General features: G+C 42.5%; 2 protein-coding genes across 3 annotated transcripts; one reads left to right on the plus strand and one right to left on the minus strand.

Annotated features, from left to right (window-relative positions):
* Positions 1-1,505: 1,505 nt before the first annotated feature.
* Positions 1,506-3,047, plus strand: Psf2 (DNA replication complex GINS protein PSF2-like protein). The gene is made up of 4 exons (XM_077411234.1): positions 1,506-1,989; positions 2,171-2,279; positions 2,371-2,532; positions 2,722-3,047. The coding sequence occupies exons 1-4, from the start codon at positions 1,745-1,747 to the stop codon at positions 2,779-2,781; spliced, it is 576 nt and encodes a 191-aa protein (XP_077267360.1). The 5' UTR covers positions 1,506-1,744; the 3' UTR covers positions 2,782-3,047.
* A 390-nt stretch (positions 3,048-3,437) lies between these two features.
* On the minus strand, positions 3,438-18,462 carry Traf4 (TNF receptor associated factor 4). 2 transcript variants are annotated; one of them, XM_077411232.1, is made up of 7 exons: positions 17,772-18,462; positions 11,714-11,887; positions 6,350-6,454; positions 6,092-6,253; positions 5,512-5,829; positions 4,854-5,114; positions 3,438-4,312 (listed from the first exon to the last, which is right to left on the minus strand). In XM_077411232.1, the coding sequence occupies exons 2-7, from the start codon at positions 11,885-11,887 to the stop codon at positions 3,959-3,961; spliced, it is 1,374 nt and encodes a 457-aa protein (XP_077267358.1). In that variant the 5' UTR covers positions 17,772-18,462; the 3' UTR covers positions 3,438-3,958. The 2 variants fall into 2 exon arrangements, with proteins under 2 accessions (XP_077267358.1, XP_077267359.1); XM_077411233.1 differs by lacking the exon at positions 11,714-11,887 and having other exon boundaries at positions 17,772-18,460.
* Positions 18,463-18,725: the final 263 nt, after the last annotated feature.

Genomic DNA, 18,725 nt, shown 5'->3' on the forward strand with positions numbered 1-18,725 from the left:
ATTGTTTTTTTGTTATGCCCAAAATTGTTGTACTAAACATTCAGTTCCGTTTAACTTGTGTTCCTTTTAATTCTTTTTATGCGACGCAGCAGATGTATTGTATTTTTCTCAATTTGGCAGTATAATGTCCATTTCTATCAATGCAGATTAACTTTAATCTCGGTGTAATTTTTTATATAATCTTTTCTAATTCTTAAAACTAAAAAAAATAAAAAGTACGTTAAACCAAGATTAAAGTTAATCTGTCATACGTTAGGAGAAATGAACACAAAGTCTGTTCCTTGTAGCTTTATTGTGTTATGTTAGTTTTCTTAAAATGAGATAGATGTACAATTAAATGTCGGAGGGTAAAAGGGAGAAAACTACGCAGCAAAGATTATAAAAGATCACGAAGATTGGAAATTATAATTTAATAAAATTATTTGATTAGTCAAATGTTAATCTTCCGTTGCAATCCACAATATGTAGTCCTGATGATACGGGCCTAAATGTTTGTAACTAAACTTTCTACCTGGTAAAATTTTATTATATAAAAACACAAATATAATTATATAAAAAATCCATATATGCTTTCTTTCTTACTTATAATCTTTGTTTGTATATAAAAAATAATAATTAAAAAAATAATTAAGAGGATAATTTTCGCATTGTTTTTTTTAAATTGAAAGGGAAGTTTGTGGAAATGAAAAAAAAATTACCCATATACATGTAATCATACATAAATAAATGTAATAATCGTATACAAAATATGATTATCCAATAAAAAAAAAACAATGTTAAAGTTCTAAATATTTTTCAATTTTTATTATTTTTTTATATACAGATATACAAAAGAAAAAAACATATAATATATGTCGGTACATTTTTTTATATATTTATATTTATATTTTTATGTGTAAAATTTTTTATAGAGTATACTTTTCCATCTGTGTGTTCTCCTTTTCCTCTTCAATCTAATTATACACCTTCGAATTTGTCACGTCCCTGTGTCCCGTCTGACAGCTGTACCCGATCAATATTTAGCATTTAGCTCAGCTGTTGCCAATCGATTCGGGGTGGTCGACAGGAAGAGATAATTCGTCTTCAAGATATCGGGTGTCAACTGAAGCGGACATTTCGAAATGCTCCAGGGTCTGATTTGTGGACGTATAAATTACCGGCTTTGCGACTTATCCATTCTTTACCTATTCTTTTGTTCTTAACTTTCCTAAGTGTTTTCGTGTAATAAAGTACGCTATATTAAATTAATGCTTTTTGTAAAGCCGCGTTTACACGAGTGTAGGGTGTCGCAAACGCCTCTCGATTAGGTATCTCGGGCGTAACGTCATAATATAATGCGTCTATAGACCTAGTATTGTCATGATAAATTATATATATTATTTTATACTCTTACGCGAAAGCGTAAAAGTGCGCAGCTTGAGCCGGCGCTCCCGATCCAAGACGCAAGACGCAACAAGTGGCGGGACTCGGGACTGGCGGGAGAACATGGCGGCGGCCATAACGTGCTGTGCGATGGTTCCCGCCTTTTTCGATTTGCCACACCGAGGAGCCGAGGCCGAGGCGCCGAGGATCGCCTGGGGCCTGGGATCGCCGGAGAGTACGTTGGACTCGTAGGAGCCGGTGCGTCGGGCTGGAGCAGGCTGGAGTCACTCGGAATGCGTCGGGAAGCGCCGAGATACAGCTGTAGACGCGTGGGTATCGCGAAGAACGATCAAGTTGACGGCGTTGACGCTTCGAACGAGGCATGGATCCGAGCGAGGTCGAGTTCCTCGGCGAGAAGCAGCTGGTCAGCATAGTGCCGAACTTCAGCTCCGACGTGATCTACCTGATCTCGGGTTCGGTGGGGCCGTTTCGCGCCGGTTTGCCGGTCAAGGTGCCGATCTGGCTCGCCGCGTGTTTGAAACAGAAGCAGAAGTGCCGTATCGTCAGGCAGGAATGGATGGACATCGAGAGTCTGAACGAGAGGAAGGAGATGGAAAAAATGTCCAAGTAAGTCGATTCCTTATCGCCAGAATTTCTCGTTGCTTGTCCGATGACGCGACGCGTCCTCATTTTCCTGTCAACCTCGGTATTTCGCCCGAGTATTTCGACGTATACGTTCAATCCAACTCCGTAGTATTTCGATTTAACTCGAGATACGTCTATATTTATAAAAATTGCAATGCACCAGGTTGTTCACGGAGATGCCGAGCAGTCATTATATGGACGAGAGTCAAATCTTGCTGAACGTGGCGAACGATGATATCCCTGACGCGGATGGAATCAGAATCGCCGTGAAGGTAAGCAGGGATCGACTGGATGTAATGTACGAGATTGAGATAACACTTGTACGAAAGATAGAACTTATATGTGGAAATTTGTGCATTGTAGGACATATGGGATATAAGAATGTCTAAATTGCGCACATCCGTGGACGCTTTTGTGAAGAGCGAGGGAGTGCACGCGAGATTGGATCATCTAACCGCGATGGAGATCAATGGAATACGTCCACTGCTGCCACACGCGTTAGATCAAATGTTACGGATACAATCTGTGAGTACAGGTTTACAAATAGCATATCTATTAAATTAGACAGTAGATATTGGTATATCTATTTTCCTTACATACGTAATACAGGAATTCTGTCAACTTTATTATTACTGCACACTGTTATTGCCATAGTTTTTATCATATCGCAATAATTATTTTATATATGAGCTCATTTCTATGGTATTTTTGCAGGCAAATGCAGGAGAAATGAATTCCCAGCAGCAAAGCAGCAGTGGGTACGGCAGTATATAAAACAAGTAATATTTATATTAGTGATATGGTGATATTATCACTAAAAAGATGTGAATATTTTGATAATTTTTACAGTTTAATCGTACAATCGAGAAAGCTTCATACCTAATATTTTGTTTATTTTATTTTATTATATGTATATATAAGCGCTTTATATGTCGTATTTCAATATTCAATCGTATTGGATCATATGGTATAAATGCAGGAAATGAAGTGCAAGATATATTGCATTTTATATGTGAATATTATATATAACGCTTTTATTAGCCAACTTATTTTCAAATTGTTACATACATTCACTAGCATATCTCGATCACATTTTCTCATTATTACTATGTGTAATAAGTGCGTATTTACATTGGTGCATCTGTCTCGATTGCTTTTCGTTGTCCATTATCGTATGGCATTCCGCATTTATATTTACATTTGCTAAGCCTATAGTACACACAGTCCCTTAACAATCTTTGATTTTTTTCTCCTTAAAAGTAGTCGCGCGATTGTAAGGCCACTCGTTAGAATAATCAAGGCGTCTCGCTCTCATTCGTTAAGAATTTTCGAAAATATACATTTTTCGTAAGAATTATTAGAAAGACAGCAAAAGTAGGTACTCGCAAAATGTCGCATAATAATAAGTAATTAATATTAAATTTTTGTGTGTCTCGATTATACACGCCACATACGATAAAGAAATTAGATAAAAAAGAATAAGAAAATCGAAAAAGTTAAATGCATTCTGGCGCATTACGCATTTGGCAATGTTAATAAATTAATTATTATTACAATTATCGGGGCAATATTTTCAATAACATGAGTTAATAAGTGAAAACTATTATGACGCAGACAGGCGGCAGCATAGGTTCCCGTGAGTTTTCAGTCGATTTTAATTTGAACTACCGTGCATTATTTAAAACGACATAAGTACCGTACGTCTCGCTCAAGCGAGTACTCAAAAAATATCACATAAGGCGTTCATAGTCTGATCTTATATCTAAGATCGTCTTGAGTCTGGTTGAGATTGGCGATCTTAAAACTCCATGCAACCAATGAAGCGATCGTACAACGCTTCGAGATCGTGCTCGGGACGATAAGATCTGGAATATAAGATCGGACTATGAATGCCGGTCATAAAATCCGCGTTTCCAGAAATGTAACGTTTCAGAATCATTCCCGTGTTCCCTTAAACCGCTACGATTTTACTGGGATCCACTTTAACTCGAATGAACATGGTATCGTCTTTGACGAAGTGTCGTTTCTTCACCATCTCGTGAGAAACGAATCTCGGGAAGCCAAAACCAAGAGAATCCGGTTCGCGGCTCGGTCGCTGAAAATTCTTCCAGGTCGGGTCCGGTATGAAGCTTTCCACAATGTTGCAGGCCTTTTCGGCGATGACCGTCTGATCGAACATCGTGAACGACACGCTGTGCGAGAACGGCCATCGCAGGAGCGCGTCGTATTCGCCGGGTAGGATCTTTATGTATATTGAAATGTGACTGCCCTCTCCGGTCCCGTTTCCGTTTAAGAAAATGGAAGCCTATAAAATTGAAAAATTCTTTTAGGAAATTAAGACTCAGCATTTAATTTCCTAGTTCCAATTATCTGGACAGCACGAGTGCATGAAAATCTTATAAGATAATCAAGGCAGTAGAGTTCTATTTTGTATATTTATTTAAGAGACTTTTAACTGCTTTGAAAAATACGTGAAATCTAGTGACTCTATTATGTGTGTCTCTTATAATATAATTTCTATAATAATTATAAAATCTTATTTAAGGCTCTTATCTCACCAATTGCAGTCATACTGAATTTTTATATTGAATATATAATTTACTTTTACAATATATGTGGAATGATACGATTGATGTTCGAGAAACTCGTGTACATCATATAATATAAAAAATTATAATTTTGACATTACGGCCGCTCCTGAGGCAGAGTATCACACAAGTTCTACGGTTCTTTGTTAAGATGCAGCAACATGAGAATGGATAGTAGGTGTCGGCACGAAAATTGAGTCAAAAATTATAATTGAAATCGATCACTGATTTATATATTGTAATATTCAATATACATACCTGTAACTTATATCCATATTGACTAGTATAAAAAGGTGGACTGACAAGCTCCATTCCTTCCTTCGCTTTCGCTTCCGACATCTTGGCGGCATAATCCGTGACCTTCCATATAAGCGTGCCTGTGTAATTTAACGACAGCTTGCTAATCGCTGATTTCAAGCTCGTAATTTGATGTTGCTGCTTCGTCACCAGGCTACACATGAGGCTTAGATGCATCTTTGCGGATTCCTCCAGATGTTTATCCAGCGAGAACCTATTTCCCTGTTACAAAAAGATCGTGGCGTAACGTATTTTTAACTAGAATAAAAAGAATAGGCTTACGAACAATTACAACGTCTCATTGAATATCAACCGATTGATTTCTCTCTTTTTCATGGTATTCACTCGCTTATCCTCGCGAAAAAAATTGAAATTTGTACCCAGAAAATATTAAGGTATGGAAAGTTTGTTTTAATTCATATTAAATATATTTAGTTATACTTTGGAGTGATGGCTAGGATATTTGATACATAAAAAAATAAAAGAATATTAAAAATCGATCTCTCATTTCGAACATCGGGTATTCTATTTCGCAGAAATAAAACCTGTTTCAATACGTTTTGATTTATTTACCCTTTATGCAAGCGGATATAAGCTATAACGTGCGAAAAAATAGTACCTTGAAGCGGCAACCGGCGTCCTTGAACGTGCAGGAAAGTAGATGCGTGGTGCAATGATCCTTCAGATGAACCTCGAGATCCTCTCGGGGCAGCACCGCGGTTTCGCAACGATGAGGACATGCAACCGGGAATCGACCACATTTCGCGTGATGAGCGCCGAGCGTATCGAAAACGAATTCTTTGTTACAGTAACGACAGGCGACTAGTCTCTTGGCGCACTCCCCCAGCTTGTGTTGGCCGAGGTGTCGCCTTTGCACCTTCATGCCGCACTTGTTTTCGCAATAAAGAGGCTCGTAACCGCACGTCCCCGTGTGTTTCTACAAACATTGCGTTTTTACAATTATATACTTTCTAAAACCAATAACTCTCAAAGGCATCTTCAGTAGAAATAACAAATTTTTAAAAACTGCTAAAAAAAATTTTAGCAATTATTTTGTGCGAAAATAGTTGCAGAAAAAAAAAAAGAAATTTTGTAAATAGGTGACGATAAAGTTATCTTTTGATTGTTGCTGACGATCATTGAAAGCTCTCTGAGATCTCGTTAATTCTCGCGCGTGTGGGAATTGGGAATTATTATACCTCTAAGGTGTGTCCGGTAAATTCTTTGGCACAAAAGTCGCAACGGGCTCTACGCTGAGCGCAGGTGTACTTCAGATGGTCTTCCATGAGTACGCGAGGAATCATCGCCCCGCATTTATTGCCGCAAGGAACTGCATCGTGCTTGCACGTGTTCAGGTGCGCCTGTGATAAGAGGAAAATAATCTTAAATTTAGTCGGACCGTCGAGGCTCATTCACATTCTACGTGATATACCGAGCACTCTTCGCGATGACTTTACCTTCAACTTCCTCAGCTCGTCCGACCATTTGCAGCCGTCCTTGTGATGTATGCAGTATACGATGGAGCCCATTATTGCCTTTTCTGCCTCCGTGTCTTGGAAGTTCTGGAAAACACCAAGACGAAGAGACGTTATTTGCCTTCGTTCGTTCGCCATTTGTCGAAACGTAAAACGTAAAACCGTCGGTGCGCGTATACCGTAACCCGAAATGTAAACGTCCGCGGATTATTAATGGATCAAAATCTGTAGTTTTCGAAGAATCTTTTTAGCAAAGTCCCGTTACCTCGTTTTACGACCCTCTGACCTTTTCCCACGAAATATTTGCAACGACGTGTATTTTTAATTTTTATTCTTGAAATATGTTGAAACTTGGAAATAATTTATAGCTCTTCTCTCAACTCGATAAAGGAGCACAACGCGTAATATTGTATTTACACAAATTTATAATCGTAAAACGTAACCATAAATTATCGCGGACTCTATTTCAGTTTATCAGTGATTTAGAAACAATTTTATTTAAATTATTCAAACTGGAAATTCTCTTGAACTGTTCGAACGCGCAAATGTGTTTAAAGCTTTGTCTGATCTGTAATAACCAGTAAATTATTTTCGAAGTTGCCACTGGCTGGGCTACTTTTCGGAATAGCGAAGTGGTCACACGCGATAAAGCGCCATGGGAGATGCTGCCTCATGCAGAGAACCACGTGGGTGGTGCGAGCCAGGAATATTTTGAACCCATCGTCGCGTTACTCGAGCGATTGCACCATAATAGCGATGTAAGTACACAATTTCGTTTTCAAACTTAATTCAGCAAACAGACGAATGTAAAATATGTTTTGTTTTCAATATTGTCAAACGTAAAACAACAGAACAATTTTCGTCAGTCAAAGTAATACGCAAAAGTTTAGAAATTTTTAATAATAAATACATTTATTACGATAAGTGCAGTTTAATACAATCGTTTGCTGTTTCGAATATTTTTGTTTTGGATGTTTAGAAAGACGTTTAGAACGTAGAGAATTGCCAAAATATCCCATTATTAGATTGATAGACGCTCGACCGTAAAAGACAATTAACAACCATGCACGCTAACATGCATGCGAATAACTCTGAGAACTTTAATAATTTCCCGTTTCTCTCTCCTCTCACTTTTCCTCTTTCTCTTTCTCTTTCTCTTTCTATTGGATTTATTTGCGGAAATTGTTTTCTTAAAAAGCGTTTCGGGTTTTCAGAAAAAGGAGCCGCGAGATACAATCCACAATCCACCTTTATACCATTCATATACAAATGCATCCGGCGTATAAATGCGTGCGCTCGGAGACGCTTGGAAGTTGAAACCTGCACGACCGGCAAGGTCGAGAAACTTAACGCAACCAACCCAGCCGTTTAGAGCGGCGAGATATAAACAGAAAAGAACTGAAAGAGACAAACATGCCTTCGCGCTTTTGAGATCGCTCTCGAACGCTGTATATCGAACGCTTTTTAAAAGTGGAACGCTTTGAAAGAAGAAAAAACGGAGAAGAAATTGGAGAATCTGAGCTATCTTGTCTCAAAATAAATCGAAACAAAGAATAAATTACCTAGCGTTTTTCATCATAGCGTAAAGATATAGTCATATTAAAAACAGGCCGGGAAGAGCGTATTAAAAAAGAGATAGAGTCAATAACAACAAATAACAACTCATGGAACTTTAAAGGAATAAATAAGCAGAAACTCTGGAAGTTTCTGCTCTACTAATCGTAAGTCGTTCATTGTTCCCTCCTCGAATGAGGTTCTTCTCGCGTCGTATTAGGTCCCCAGTATTAGAATATTAGGCACCGCGGCAGGTAAGCATGACGTTACGGTAAAGTAACGAACAATCGATCTTCGCGCGTTCCACTTATTCTTCGTACCTTGCAGCGTCGGATGTTCAACGTTCAATAACTCAGTGTCATTGCCATCATAAACGGTCGATCGGCGTAATTTATGTAATCATAATTTTTTTTTCCTTGCGTGACCTCGACGAAACAGATGCGATCTAGATCGAGATCCGTGTTGTAACAACGAGCGAGTCATGTAATATTCATGATTGTTTCACATCGTTTTTTTCCTTTTTTTTCAGATTGCGTAAATATATATTATTACTCGTATTATTTTATTTTATATATATTATCGGAATTATTTTAAAGAAATTAAAAATCCGATTGATCGCTCGTATTACTTTGATCGGCAGCATTCTCAGGCTGTTTACTTAAAGCGTTTTTGATGCGGCTCTACTCATTAAAGTACTCGACAACGTAAATGGTCGCTAAAAATTAAACATTCTTCTTGGCGACTATTGGCGACACATAAAAAGGGTGCGTTCGGAAAGACGCTATTAGTGCTATTTGCTTATTTTATCCTTGTTTTACACCTGATGCAATAGCGCTAATAGCGCGCTTCCCAAACGCAGCCAAAGAATATTCCCACGAATCGACTGTTGCGAACTCGCGCTCCATTCGAAACGACCGTCTCTTTTCGGTATCCCGCCGGAGCGCACGACCTTGGCGAATATATGGTCGAAAATTAACATACGACGCGACGTGCGTCGATCTCACCGCCTCCTCATTCCCAAAAACGATCGAATCCTCAAACGAATAACATCACATCGAGATAATAAATGGATCACTTTAGCTATTCGAAGCGCAGTAATTATGATCCAAAACCGTCTTTTTAATTCTTTCGCGTTCCGCATGGCAGCTTTATTATTTCTTGATCGCCTTACAGATTGCTGACTGCTAATAGAATTATCCATCAGCAGTCAGCAATCTGTAAAGCAGTGTTTTTTATTCGAAATAGAAACAATTCGCGAAACATTGATATAAAAAGAGTTTAATGTGGTGTAAACGCGAATTATATAATTTACGACACACTCCGAATTTTTATATTTCTCTGACAATGACTGAAATCGATACTTCAAACTTATATATATCTCATAATCTTATTATCCTATGTTCCTCGCATACGTTCCATATATGTATTTTTATTATTCGTCTTTTTCTTCAAAATAGTTTCTTTCGATCTTCTTTCCTCTAAAGTAAATTTAGATTCTTCGTACACGCATCCTTCAATGTATACGTAGCAAGAATTTTCAGACAGACTCGTGCCTGACGCTTCATACAAATTAGATAGGTTCGTGTAGAAAAGTCCGTGAAGAGTAATTCTTATTTCGATATTTTTTCCACGTGCGCACGCGGAATCTTCTCAGACGATCGCGTATACGTCCTAAAAAAGGTGTAAATCGAGGTAAGATGCGGCGTCCATTCGCGTCGCGAAAGATAAGTGATTGTTTACGTCAGCGGTCGTAGAAGATGTAGGATGCGCGCAAACGAATGGAGGTTCTCTCGCGTGGATTTCCCCTCGCAACGAGCTGCACCCGTGCCGCGGAGCGTAACGTTCTCGTTCACTCGAACGGCGGAGTTCATCGCCGTGGAATGCGCGACGAGGAACAATGCGCGAGGAAGAGGAGGAGAACGCGAAGCCGCGCCACTTCCGGCGCAGACCGACCGGGGAACGCCGTCGTCGTCGTCGTCGCCGTGAGAAGAGAGGGGCGACGAAGAGAGAGAGAGAGAGAGAGAGAAAGAGAGAAGCCGAGAGCCCCTTTAATATAACACACTGTAATTACCGCTCGTTGGACTAAACGTAACCCGTCGTCCCGTGCGTTATCTCGCATTCTCGCATTCTTGAGCGGTGGAGAATGACACGGGGGGAAAACCACAAAAGGTCGCGACGATTGCGGACGCGCGCGCTCTTTACTCGGACTTGAAACGCACGCGTTCGCAGTTGAATTAACGAAGCGATTCGCCCGAACCGAGAACCGACGACGCACCAGGCGTATCGGTTTAAGAAATTATCCTCCTCGAACGAAACGATGCATCTTCCCACTTTCTAATAGCCTCATTGAATTCGCTAATCTGCGTTATACAATGCGATCGTATCTTCTGCTCGTATATTTCTATACACAACAGAGGAAGAACACGGCGCGGCGTGCTTCGTTTTAAAGCTCAACGAAGTAACTTCGAACGGGATTGCTTCCGGTGAAAATTAGTAGGCATATTTGAAATTTGAATTTTTTTTCTAGTCGTAGGAATTGTAACTTTGAATTCAATTCGATAGACTCGCTTGTATGTATAATTGAAGAATTGATAACGAATGATCCTCTCTTCAGTTCTTTTAGACGAAAATGAGAGAAAAGATAGCGTTAAAATTAATACTTTTAATTATTAATTAATAGACTAATTCATTATATATCGTAACGGTCCTGTTTCACTTAATATGTTATTGTTAATTAATAATTTTTTACCCGAACAAGAAAGGTAAAATCCGAGATCTCGGAAATTCTCATTCACTTTGTTAAAACTGTGTTTGCTAACATCAGTTAACTCCAATTTAACGTATTTCTTCTTAGATATATCAGGGATCCGGAAATTGCGGTGTGCAAGTCAATTGTGAAATACTTGGGGTGTTCTTTTAACCGAGCACTTGGCGTCACCGCCGTTCGTTGGATCGAGCGAGACACGATGTATCGTCCGTGCGAGGAAGGAGCCGCGGCAACGGGAGGAGAGGTCGAACGACTTCGGAAGCGGTCGAGGCCATCTGTTACGCTCGGTTCCCACGCTTCCGCTGCCCGCCGCCGCGCCGGTCCGGTCGTGCCTTACAGCCGGCATTTTATTCCAGTGAGACGGTACCCCCCCCCCCCCACCCCGGGCGCTCGCGCACGAAATTCCACGAATTCATACGGGCGCGAAGCGCGAAGAAAAACGCGAGCTTCGTCATCGTCGTCGAGTCCTCGGCGCGTCGTCGTCGCCGAGTGTTGGCGCAACATCTGGCGACAATATTGAAACGCGGGACGCGGAGGCCGTCGTGAAGAACCGTTCTCTCCCGGCGCGGAATTCTGCATCTCGGAGTCAACGGTCCCGACGTAATCGCCGTAAACTTATTCCCGATAGTCCTCGCCGGAAACGACGTTGATATATCGGAAACCGTCGTTTCCGTCGATGCACTTAACGGCGGCGTATCTCTCTTTTTCTTTCTCCGCGCGCAGTTTACATTATTATTGTCATCGAGAAAATGATCGTGACAAAAAAAAAACCAAATTTTCCGTTTAACGAAATGAAGACAAATATGTGATTATCATACGTGTTCACACATATAACCTTTTTTATTCTGATCTTCCGATCGTGCAGCCTGTGCAAAAATATGTTAGATACTTCGATATTTAGATAGGGAAGCATCGTTATGCTAACGACCAACTTTGCAAGGTGATTAATGAAAAGCCAAAAAGAAACGGGAAAACGAAGCAAAAAATGTAAAAAAAAAAAAAATTTAAAAAGAAGTGTGTCAAACCTCGTCGGTAATTATAGGCGCTTTGTCCATGGTGTCGTTAATCGGGCTGGGCGGTGACGTGGGGCTAGCGCTTGGGCTTACGTGGAAACCCTTGGACTCCTTGGCGGGTCTCTGAGGCGACACCCTCGCCGGGAAGCTCAGGGTCTTGGTCCACTGCGACAGACCGCGCACCATCTTCAAAGTTAAAGGCACTAACGTCACTCGCGCAACCGAGGTGACTCGGGTCCGCCGCTGGTACCATTCAGTTTCGCGGCTCGCGAAAGAGGGACATGGTCGTCGCTTGTTTTCCGTTTAAATCGCGTTCCCACGGGTCCGATTGTGTGCGTGTGCGTGATTCGCACCTCTTACTCGCGATCCGTTTCCCGAGAAGCCGAGGAGGCTCGAGCCGATTCGTGTGTCGCGGTCGTATGACACTCGACAGGAAGTTGCGTGCCCGTACAATGTAATCTGACTTGACTCGACCTCAGGTAAACCTCGAGAAACCTGCCAAACGCGCGGACCTATTCGAGCAGACTGCTCTCGGCTTGGTAACGCGCAAGACCGAGCTCACTGATGAACTGACACGCAGGCTGTGACTAGCTCCACAGCTCCCCTGGACCCCATCATGGTGTCGATGGGAACGACGAGGACGGTAGTAGTAGTGGTGGTTAGGCCGATGGTGGAGGAGGAAGAGGCGGAGGAGGAGGAGGAGGAGGAGGAGGAAGAGAAGGGGGAAGAATCGGTCGCGAGCCAGAAGAGCCGTTGGAGCGACCGGGAGACTGGCTCTGCGAAGGATGGTGCATGATGCGATCATGCGAATGTAGTTTCCCAGTTTCTCGTTCTACCCGCATTATCCCCCGTAACTTCCTGAAATCTCTCCCGAAAGAGTGTGGGAACTCGGAATGATGAATGAGAAAGGCGATCGCGACCGAGCGATTTGTTTCGCGAATTGTAATTCAATATGTTGCAGTCTACAGATTCGTAGAACTTGTCGATAAACTCGTTGACTTCGTCAACGTTGATAAATTGATTTAATTTGGCTAGTTACTTTAGGATCTTATTTTTAAAAAGTGGAAAGAGATTAAGAGGACTAATTGAGTTAAGATTAAGGCTAAAAGACGACCGGGGAAACCGGTCTTTAGACCAATTCATCCCCGTAAGAATAGACTTTTGTTTTGGGAGAAGATAGCCGGAGGAAACGTGATAACTGAGAGAAGACCACTGTCGGGAAGCGGAAAGGAGGGAGGGAGGGACAGGTCGTGAATGAAGGAGCATGTGCATGTAAAACAGGAATCCGCTCTCTTTCTTTCTCCTCCTCTCTCTCCTTCTCTGGCGGCGAACAGGTACGATCCTGCACAATCCTGCAGAGTACCTTTCAAAACGTTTGCCTAGATCTTAGGTCATCATTCCATGATAATTAAGACATCGTTTTGCTTTTAATTTTGTAACAAAGTAGTTAATTATAAAAATATCTTCCGTTTCACCTTGCTCCCGATTAATTTATCGACGAGAAATTTTCGCGGTATCGCGCGACTCTCTGACATAAAGAAACTGATCGGCGTGCGAAAGAAAGCCTTAAAAGAAGAATCTGATTTCCGTCTCGATACCGGAATGACCCTTTCGGAGACAAAGAGCTCTATCAACGACGTGATCGGAAAGGAAAGAGAGAGAGAGAGAGAGAGAGAGAGAGAGAGAGAGAGAGAGAGAGAGAGAGAGAGAGAGAGAGAGAGAGAGAGAGAGAGAGAGAGAGACCGAGACCTACGCGTGTTGCCAACTGCAGGTTTGTGGAGTAGCGAGCGGAGGCGGAGGGGGCGAGAAAGAAAGAGAGATAAGAGGGTAGGTGGGGACTGGGGAGAGTAACGACATCGCCGGACCTATATTGCTGCCCGGTAGGCACGCCAATGCACACCGTGCATTCAACTGTGCGCGGACCGGATCTAGCCCAGCTGCGGCCTTCTTCGACCTTCCCCCCACCGATGATCGGCGAGGGGGGACAAGCCCCGGCTCTCTTGACCGGCGGCCGTCCACTCCAAATCTTCTCCTGACAATCGCGAAAGCGATCCGCCCGTGGATCACGGGCTTGCATGAGTTTTACAGGCCACGAAGCCGAAAGGGTGTCGTTCGGCAGTCGAATAAATATCTAGGCGTGCACGCGCCTCACTCGTCGAACCTTCGCCATCCGAGCGTTGCTCCTCGAATCGCTTTGGAGCGTAACGATTATTACCGCTATTATACTCCTTTATCTTTTAATATATATATATATCTCCGTTTGTCTAGCCCTCTACATTTTCACCGAGCCGTTCACGAATTTAAGAAACTTTTTGTATAGAGATATGTGTAAATAAGATAACTGATATGTATTTTTCTGAAGATGTCGGTCTTTAAGAATAGGACGTTTACGTTTTGGCGTTTAGGAAGCATCTAAGCGTTATCGAGGAATATTTAGGAATTTTTCGAGGAGTTTTTGTACGATATGTTTTTAAAGGGATCATAAGGTCATATACTACTTACAATTAGTAAAACAAACGATTCTTTGTCTTTAATAGACTTCTAAATGTCAAAGGATATCGATATCCCTTCAACCCTTTGTAATCACACATGTGCCGAGCTGAATTATTCGACCTAGCAACAAGTAAAACAAAAACAAGTCTCCGATATTTGTACGTAAGATTTAAAATAACGAAAGTAGCATTTTTAATCAGTACAATTACTTAACTACACGACACTCAATAAATTACTCAATCGTTCGCCAATCATGCGCTTGTACTTCGCACGCCGCGTGCATCTGTCCCTCGATCACGTGGACTGCAGGTGGAACGTGAACGTGCGCGAGCAATCTGCACGATCGCGACTCGCGACCCGATCGGAAAGTCTTCTCTTCCCGAGGTAGGGATTTTCGTCGAGTCCTCGCACGCTGTCCTGCGGCCAGACAGACGGGGCGTAGGATACAAAGGTGCGCCTTTTCGAGGAGCGCGCCGGCGATCCGAGCAGCACCTGGACCAAGACGATGGGAGGGATCGAGCACATGCGGAGGATAGGAACGGAGCGCGCACCGTTCCGGGGAGCGATGTTGGGAAGTGTGCAGCTGTCACACAGCAGCTGTGCGAACCTCTTTCTATCGCCCTCCTCTTCTTGCTCGGCGACCGGCCGGCCAGCCTTCCTCCGGCGCGGCGCCTCCTGCACCTTTTGCCTCGCGTCGGCTGCGCGCCGCCGCCTAATTCCTGCCTCGGCATACTAATTCTTTTACGGATTTTTATACCCTGTCGCAGTGAATTCGTGAACGCAGCTGGAAGCCGTACCAGCGTAGCAACGGAAGACCAAAAGATATGGTTTAACTTTGAAGCACGTATCAGCGATTATGACGTCCTTTAATCGACATTCTTTGGGCATACCTTAGATGCCTTCTGTGCCTCCGCGTTATCTTGAAAGCGAGTCTATTGGAGTAATAAATGTCTTACAATTAGTATAAACACGTTTATTACATTTATTGTATAAATGTAATAAAATGTAATGTAAATGTATTGCTCACGTGATTGTTTATGAGCTTCTAACTAGACTGATCCTTTTGCTTTTGTCAGTGTTGTGTTCTGATTGAATTTTAATCGACTCTTATATTCTTCTTAAAGACGGAGTCTATTAAAATATAATTTTCTTAAATGCAGAGTCGATTAAAACACAATCGTATATAAAATGATGGATTTCGTTTAGTTAAATAATGATATAATATTATAGATTTTTCAATAAGATTGATAGTTAAATTTACTAATTTTTATAAATAGACTAAATTATATCTCAATATTTTCTTCTTGCGTATGTGTGTGTGGGATACATTGATTTATAAATTACACTTGATAAAACGCTTATCTCTCGATCGTTATGAGGCAAATTGTTCCTTAAGTAATCGGTGACTGTGATGATTTATTTTACGCCGGAGAGAGGCCCGCATATCTTAACTCCGTTTCGAAACCAACTACCACCGTCGCGAGGAAAAAAAAGCATATCTTTACTTCTTTCCGAGATGAAAAGATCTGCCTGCATCTGTGCTCGCATCAGCTGCCTCTTGTGTAAAACTAAACTTCCTACCCTGCCCACACATCTGCTTTCTTATGGCACATCCGTAATGGATGTTGCGCGACATATCTCCACAATAAGTACAGACAAAGAGGTAATACACATTCGCTGATCTCTATAATTTTCTATTTTTTTTTATATTTTGTGTATTTTTGCGATATCGTAAATCGCGTGACGCTTGTTTTTCGTTACCGTCATAATAATTCTATTTTACTTTCGTTATAATTCGTAGATACATACGTATCATTTGAACAAGGTCCAATTTTTGCACCAGTCATCGTATGACTATTAGAATACTGAATAATAATATAGTTTGATTTAAACGAACAGGTTTGTCTTATTTTATTATTTAAGTTTTTCGAAGAGGCGTATATAACTTACGACAGACTTGGAATAATCTTATCTTCTTTAAAAAAAAAAAATGAAAAAAAAATCGAGAGAATAAACAGTATTCCTGTCCTATATATCTGCATATGGACCTTTACGGTCACTTGTGATTATTTACGCTTGCGTAATCGACGTTAGTGTAGCTATAGCGTGGAAGCGCAATGGAAGACTCGTGTCGCAAAACAGCCAGGTGAAAGGAAAGTTTCGCAGCGTTTCGTATACTATAGATAAGTTAGTGGATTCTTCAGAGTAACGTCGGATCTTCGACATATTATTCGCTTATCTCAGACCTTGAATTGATTTTTTTTCCATTTCAATTACGATACCATTTTCAGAAAACTTCCAGCTGTAGTTCTCGCTATTATACACATTATGAAAAAAAGAGAACATAGAGAAGAAAGAGAGAGAGAGAGAGAGATTAAGAGATTAAAAATTACATTTTATAAGTATCTATACAAATAGATAGATAGAGATTGATTGTTGACACACAATATCTATAAAAAAAAAAAAAACATTTCGAGAATTCGAGATGAAAACGTGATATCAATGATTCTGAGACAAATAACATATTTTTTACAGGAGACAAGACATCTCGTTGGCTCATTCTATGTCCCAGCGCTCCTCCCGCCAGCCTCATCTCTTTTCTTCTAATCAGATCACTCTAAAGCTAGGAAGGCAGTCACAGAGCAATCGGTAACTCGCAGCTGTCGACGACTTCCAGAACGTGTCGGACGACGGCAGCTGCAGCAGCGAAGCGCGGCGCATATTACCCCGCCCAATTCGATCGGCAGAGCGCCGATCGGCAGTGCGCTCGCTCGCTCTTCCGCTCCTACACGCGCGTGCACGCGTGTGTCGTGTACAAGGCGGTACAGTCGGGCGAGTTAAAACGGTAAAGCTGGATCACACGAGGCCCGCATTCGCGACGACACCTCCAAGTGACGCGAATCACCTGGCTCCTCGCGCGAGCACGGACGGACCGCGCGATTAATTATGTACAAGTAGAATCGCTTCTCAAAGGCCAACGCGCCAGGAATCGCGAAAAAAGATCTCATCGTCGGATACGAGCGTATAAGAGACATCACTTCTGTACCCGCGTGTACGCGCGATACTGCATGCGTGGCCGACACGCAGATAAGGGAAAGTTAAGGCCTCGCGAAGAGTCGACCGCGCGAAAATGCCGCTACCGCGACTCTTCGTCAAGTATAGTTGTACGTTTACCGGACTCGCGGGAATTAAACGATGAAAAATGAACCAAGAACGTTACCGGACAAACATTAGTCTCTTAAAAAACATCGACGCGCAATTTACTAAGTTTGGAAAAAGTATACAAAATTCAAAGAATGTTATTATTAGGCTACCAAGCTCCAGCCCGGGCCTTAAATGGCAATTTCTCTAAATGATCGTATATTACATCGGTCCTGTTTTTCACTTATTATTGACAATTTAACATTGTGTTCCGAATTAACGAATAAATTAATTGATTAAAAAATACATATAGTGCTATATACTAAAGAACAAACATTCTTTTCTGCATAAATTATCAATCAAATAACATATAACTTTATCGCACAACGTCTCCGGTCGCGAGACCGTCGAACAGTCGTACTTATCGAAAACTTACCGTTTCAGGTATCCGGTTGACATCATAGGTCGATGCGTTCGGCTGTCCGCGTCGAGGAACCAAAGCAGGCGCGTCGTCGAGATGGACGAGGACCGGTGCTCTTTAACAATTCAACAGCGTCGACAGGTGGTATCGCAATTCAAGCGTGATCACCAAGTTCTCGCGGACTGAATATCCTGAACTTGCCTTCAAAGGCTCCTTTCAATCGTACTCGGTTAGAAAACAAGTTTACCTTAAACTCATTTTCTCCCCCTAAACTTACATCAAACTTGTCCCTCTCTATATCTTATCTCGACGCTCGGGCTTGTATTTATTTCGAACTTGAAACTCTCGAACGGCAGACTCGACACGCGCGCGCGACGCGTGTTTCCCGACGAAATGTCGAAATATTCGCGCGAGTCGTCGCGAACGTCTTCGCGACTGTCCGGTGAAGCGAGATGTTCGCGCGCGTTCGCCTGGAGTTCGTCGAACCGCCCGGAGTTCTATCTATCGTCCGCGGCCCTCGGCGAACTTCCCTGCTTATCGGAACGAGGGGATAACTCGCTCGCGTGTGCGCCCGCAGCCGCGCGACAGCGTAGAGTCGACTGCACAATCGCGTGCGGTCGCATTGCCGGCGTACATACGTGCGACGTGTACACGCGACCAAGATCGCGGCCCCACCGTGCGCTAGGCGAAACTAAGGTCCCTCGGGATATCACGCCTCGGCGGCCGGGGCGGCCGGCGACCGGCGGGGCGAAAGGCGTAAGCGGGCCGGGTTCCCGTGCACGCCTAGGTAACCACCAGAGGCAGGTGGCGGGCGGTAGACAGGTGAACGCGTTGGCGGAACACAGGAAGTGCCGGAGACAGAGAGGCGATACAAAAGCCCCTTTGGTAGAGGGGGAACGACGACGACGACGACGACACCGTCCGGACTCCGGAGGCTCGGAGGAAAAAGAGGGAGTGAGAACTCTCGCC

Source organism: Temnothorax americanus, unplaced genomic scaffold, assembly GCF_048541705.1.
Source record: "Temnothorax americanus isolate GAGA-0224 unplaced genomic scaffold, ASM4854170v1 Scaffold3, whole genome shotgun sequence".
Taxonomy (NCBI): domain Eukaryota; kingdom Metazoa; phylum Arthropoda; class Insecta; order Hymenoptera; family Formicidae; genus Temnothorax; species Temnothorax americanus.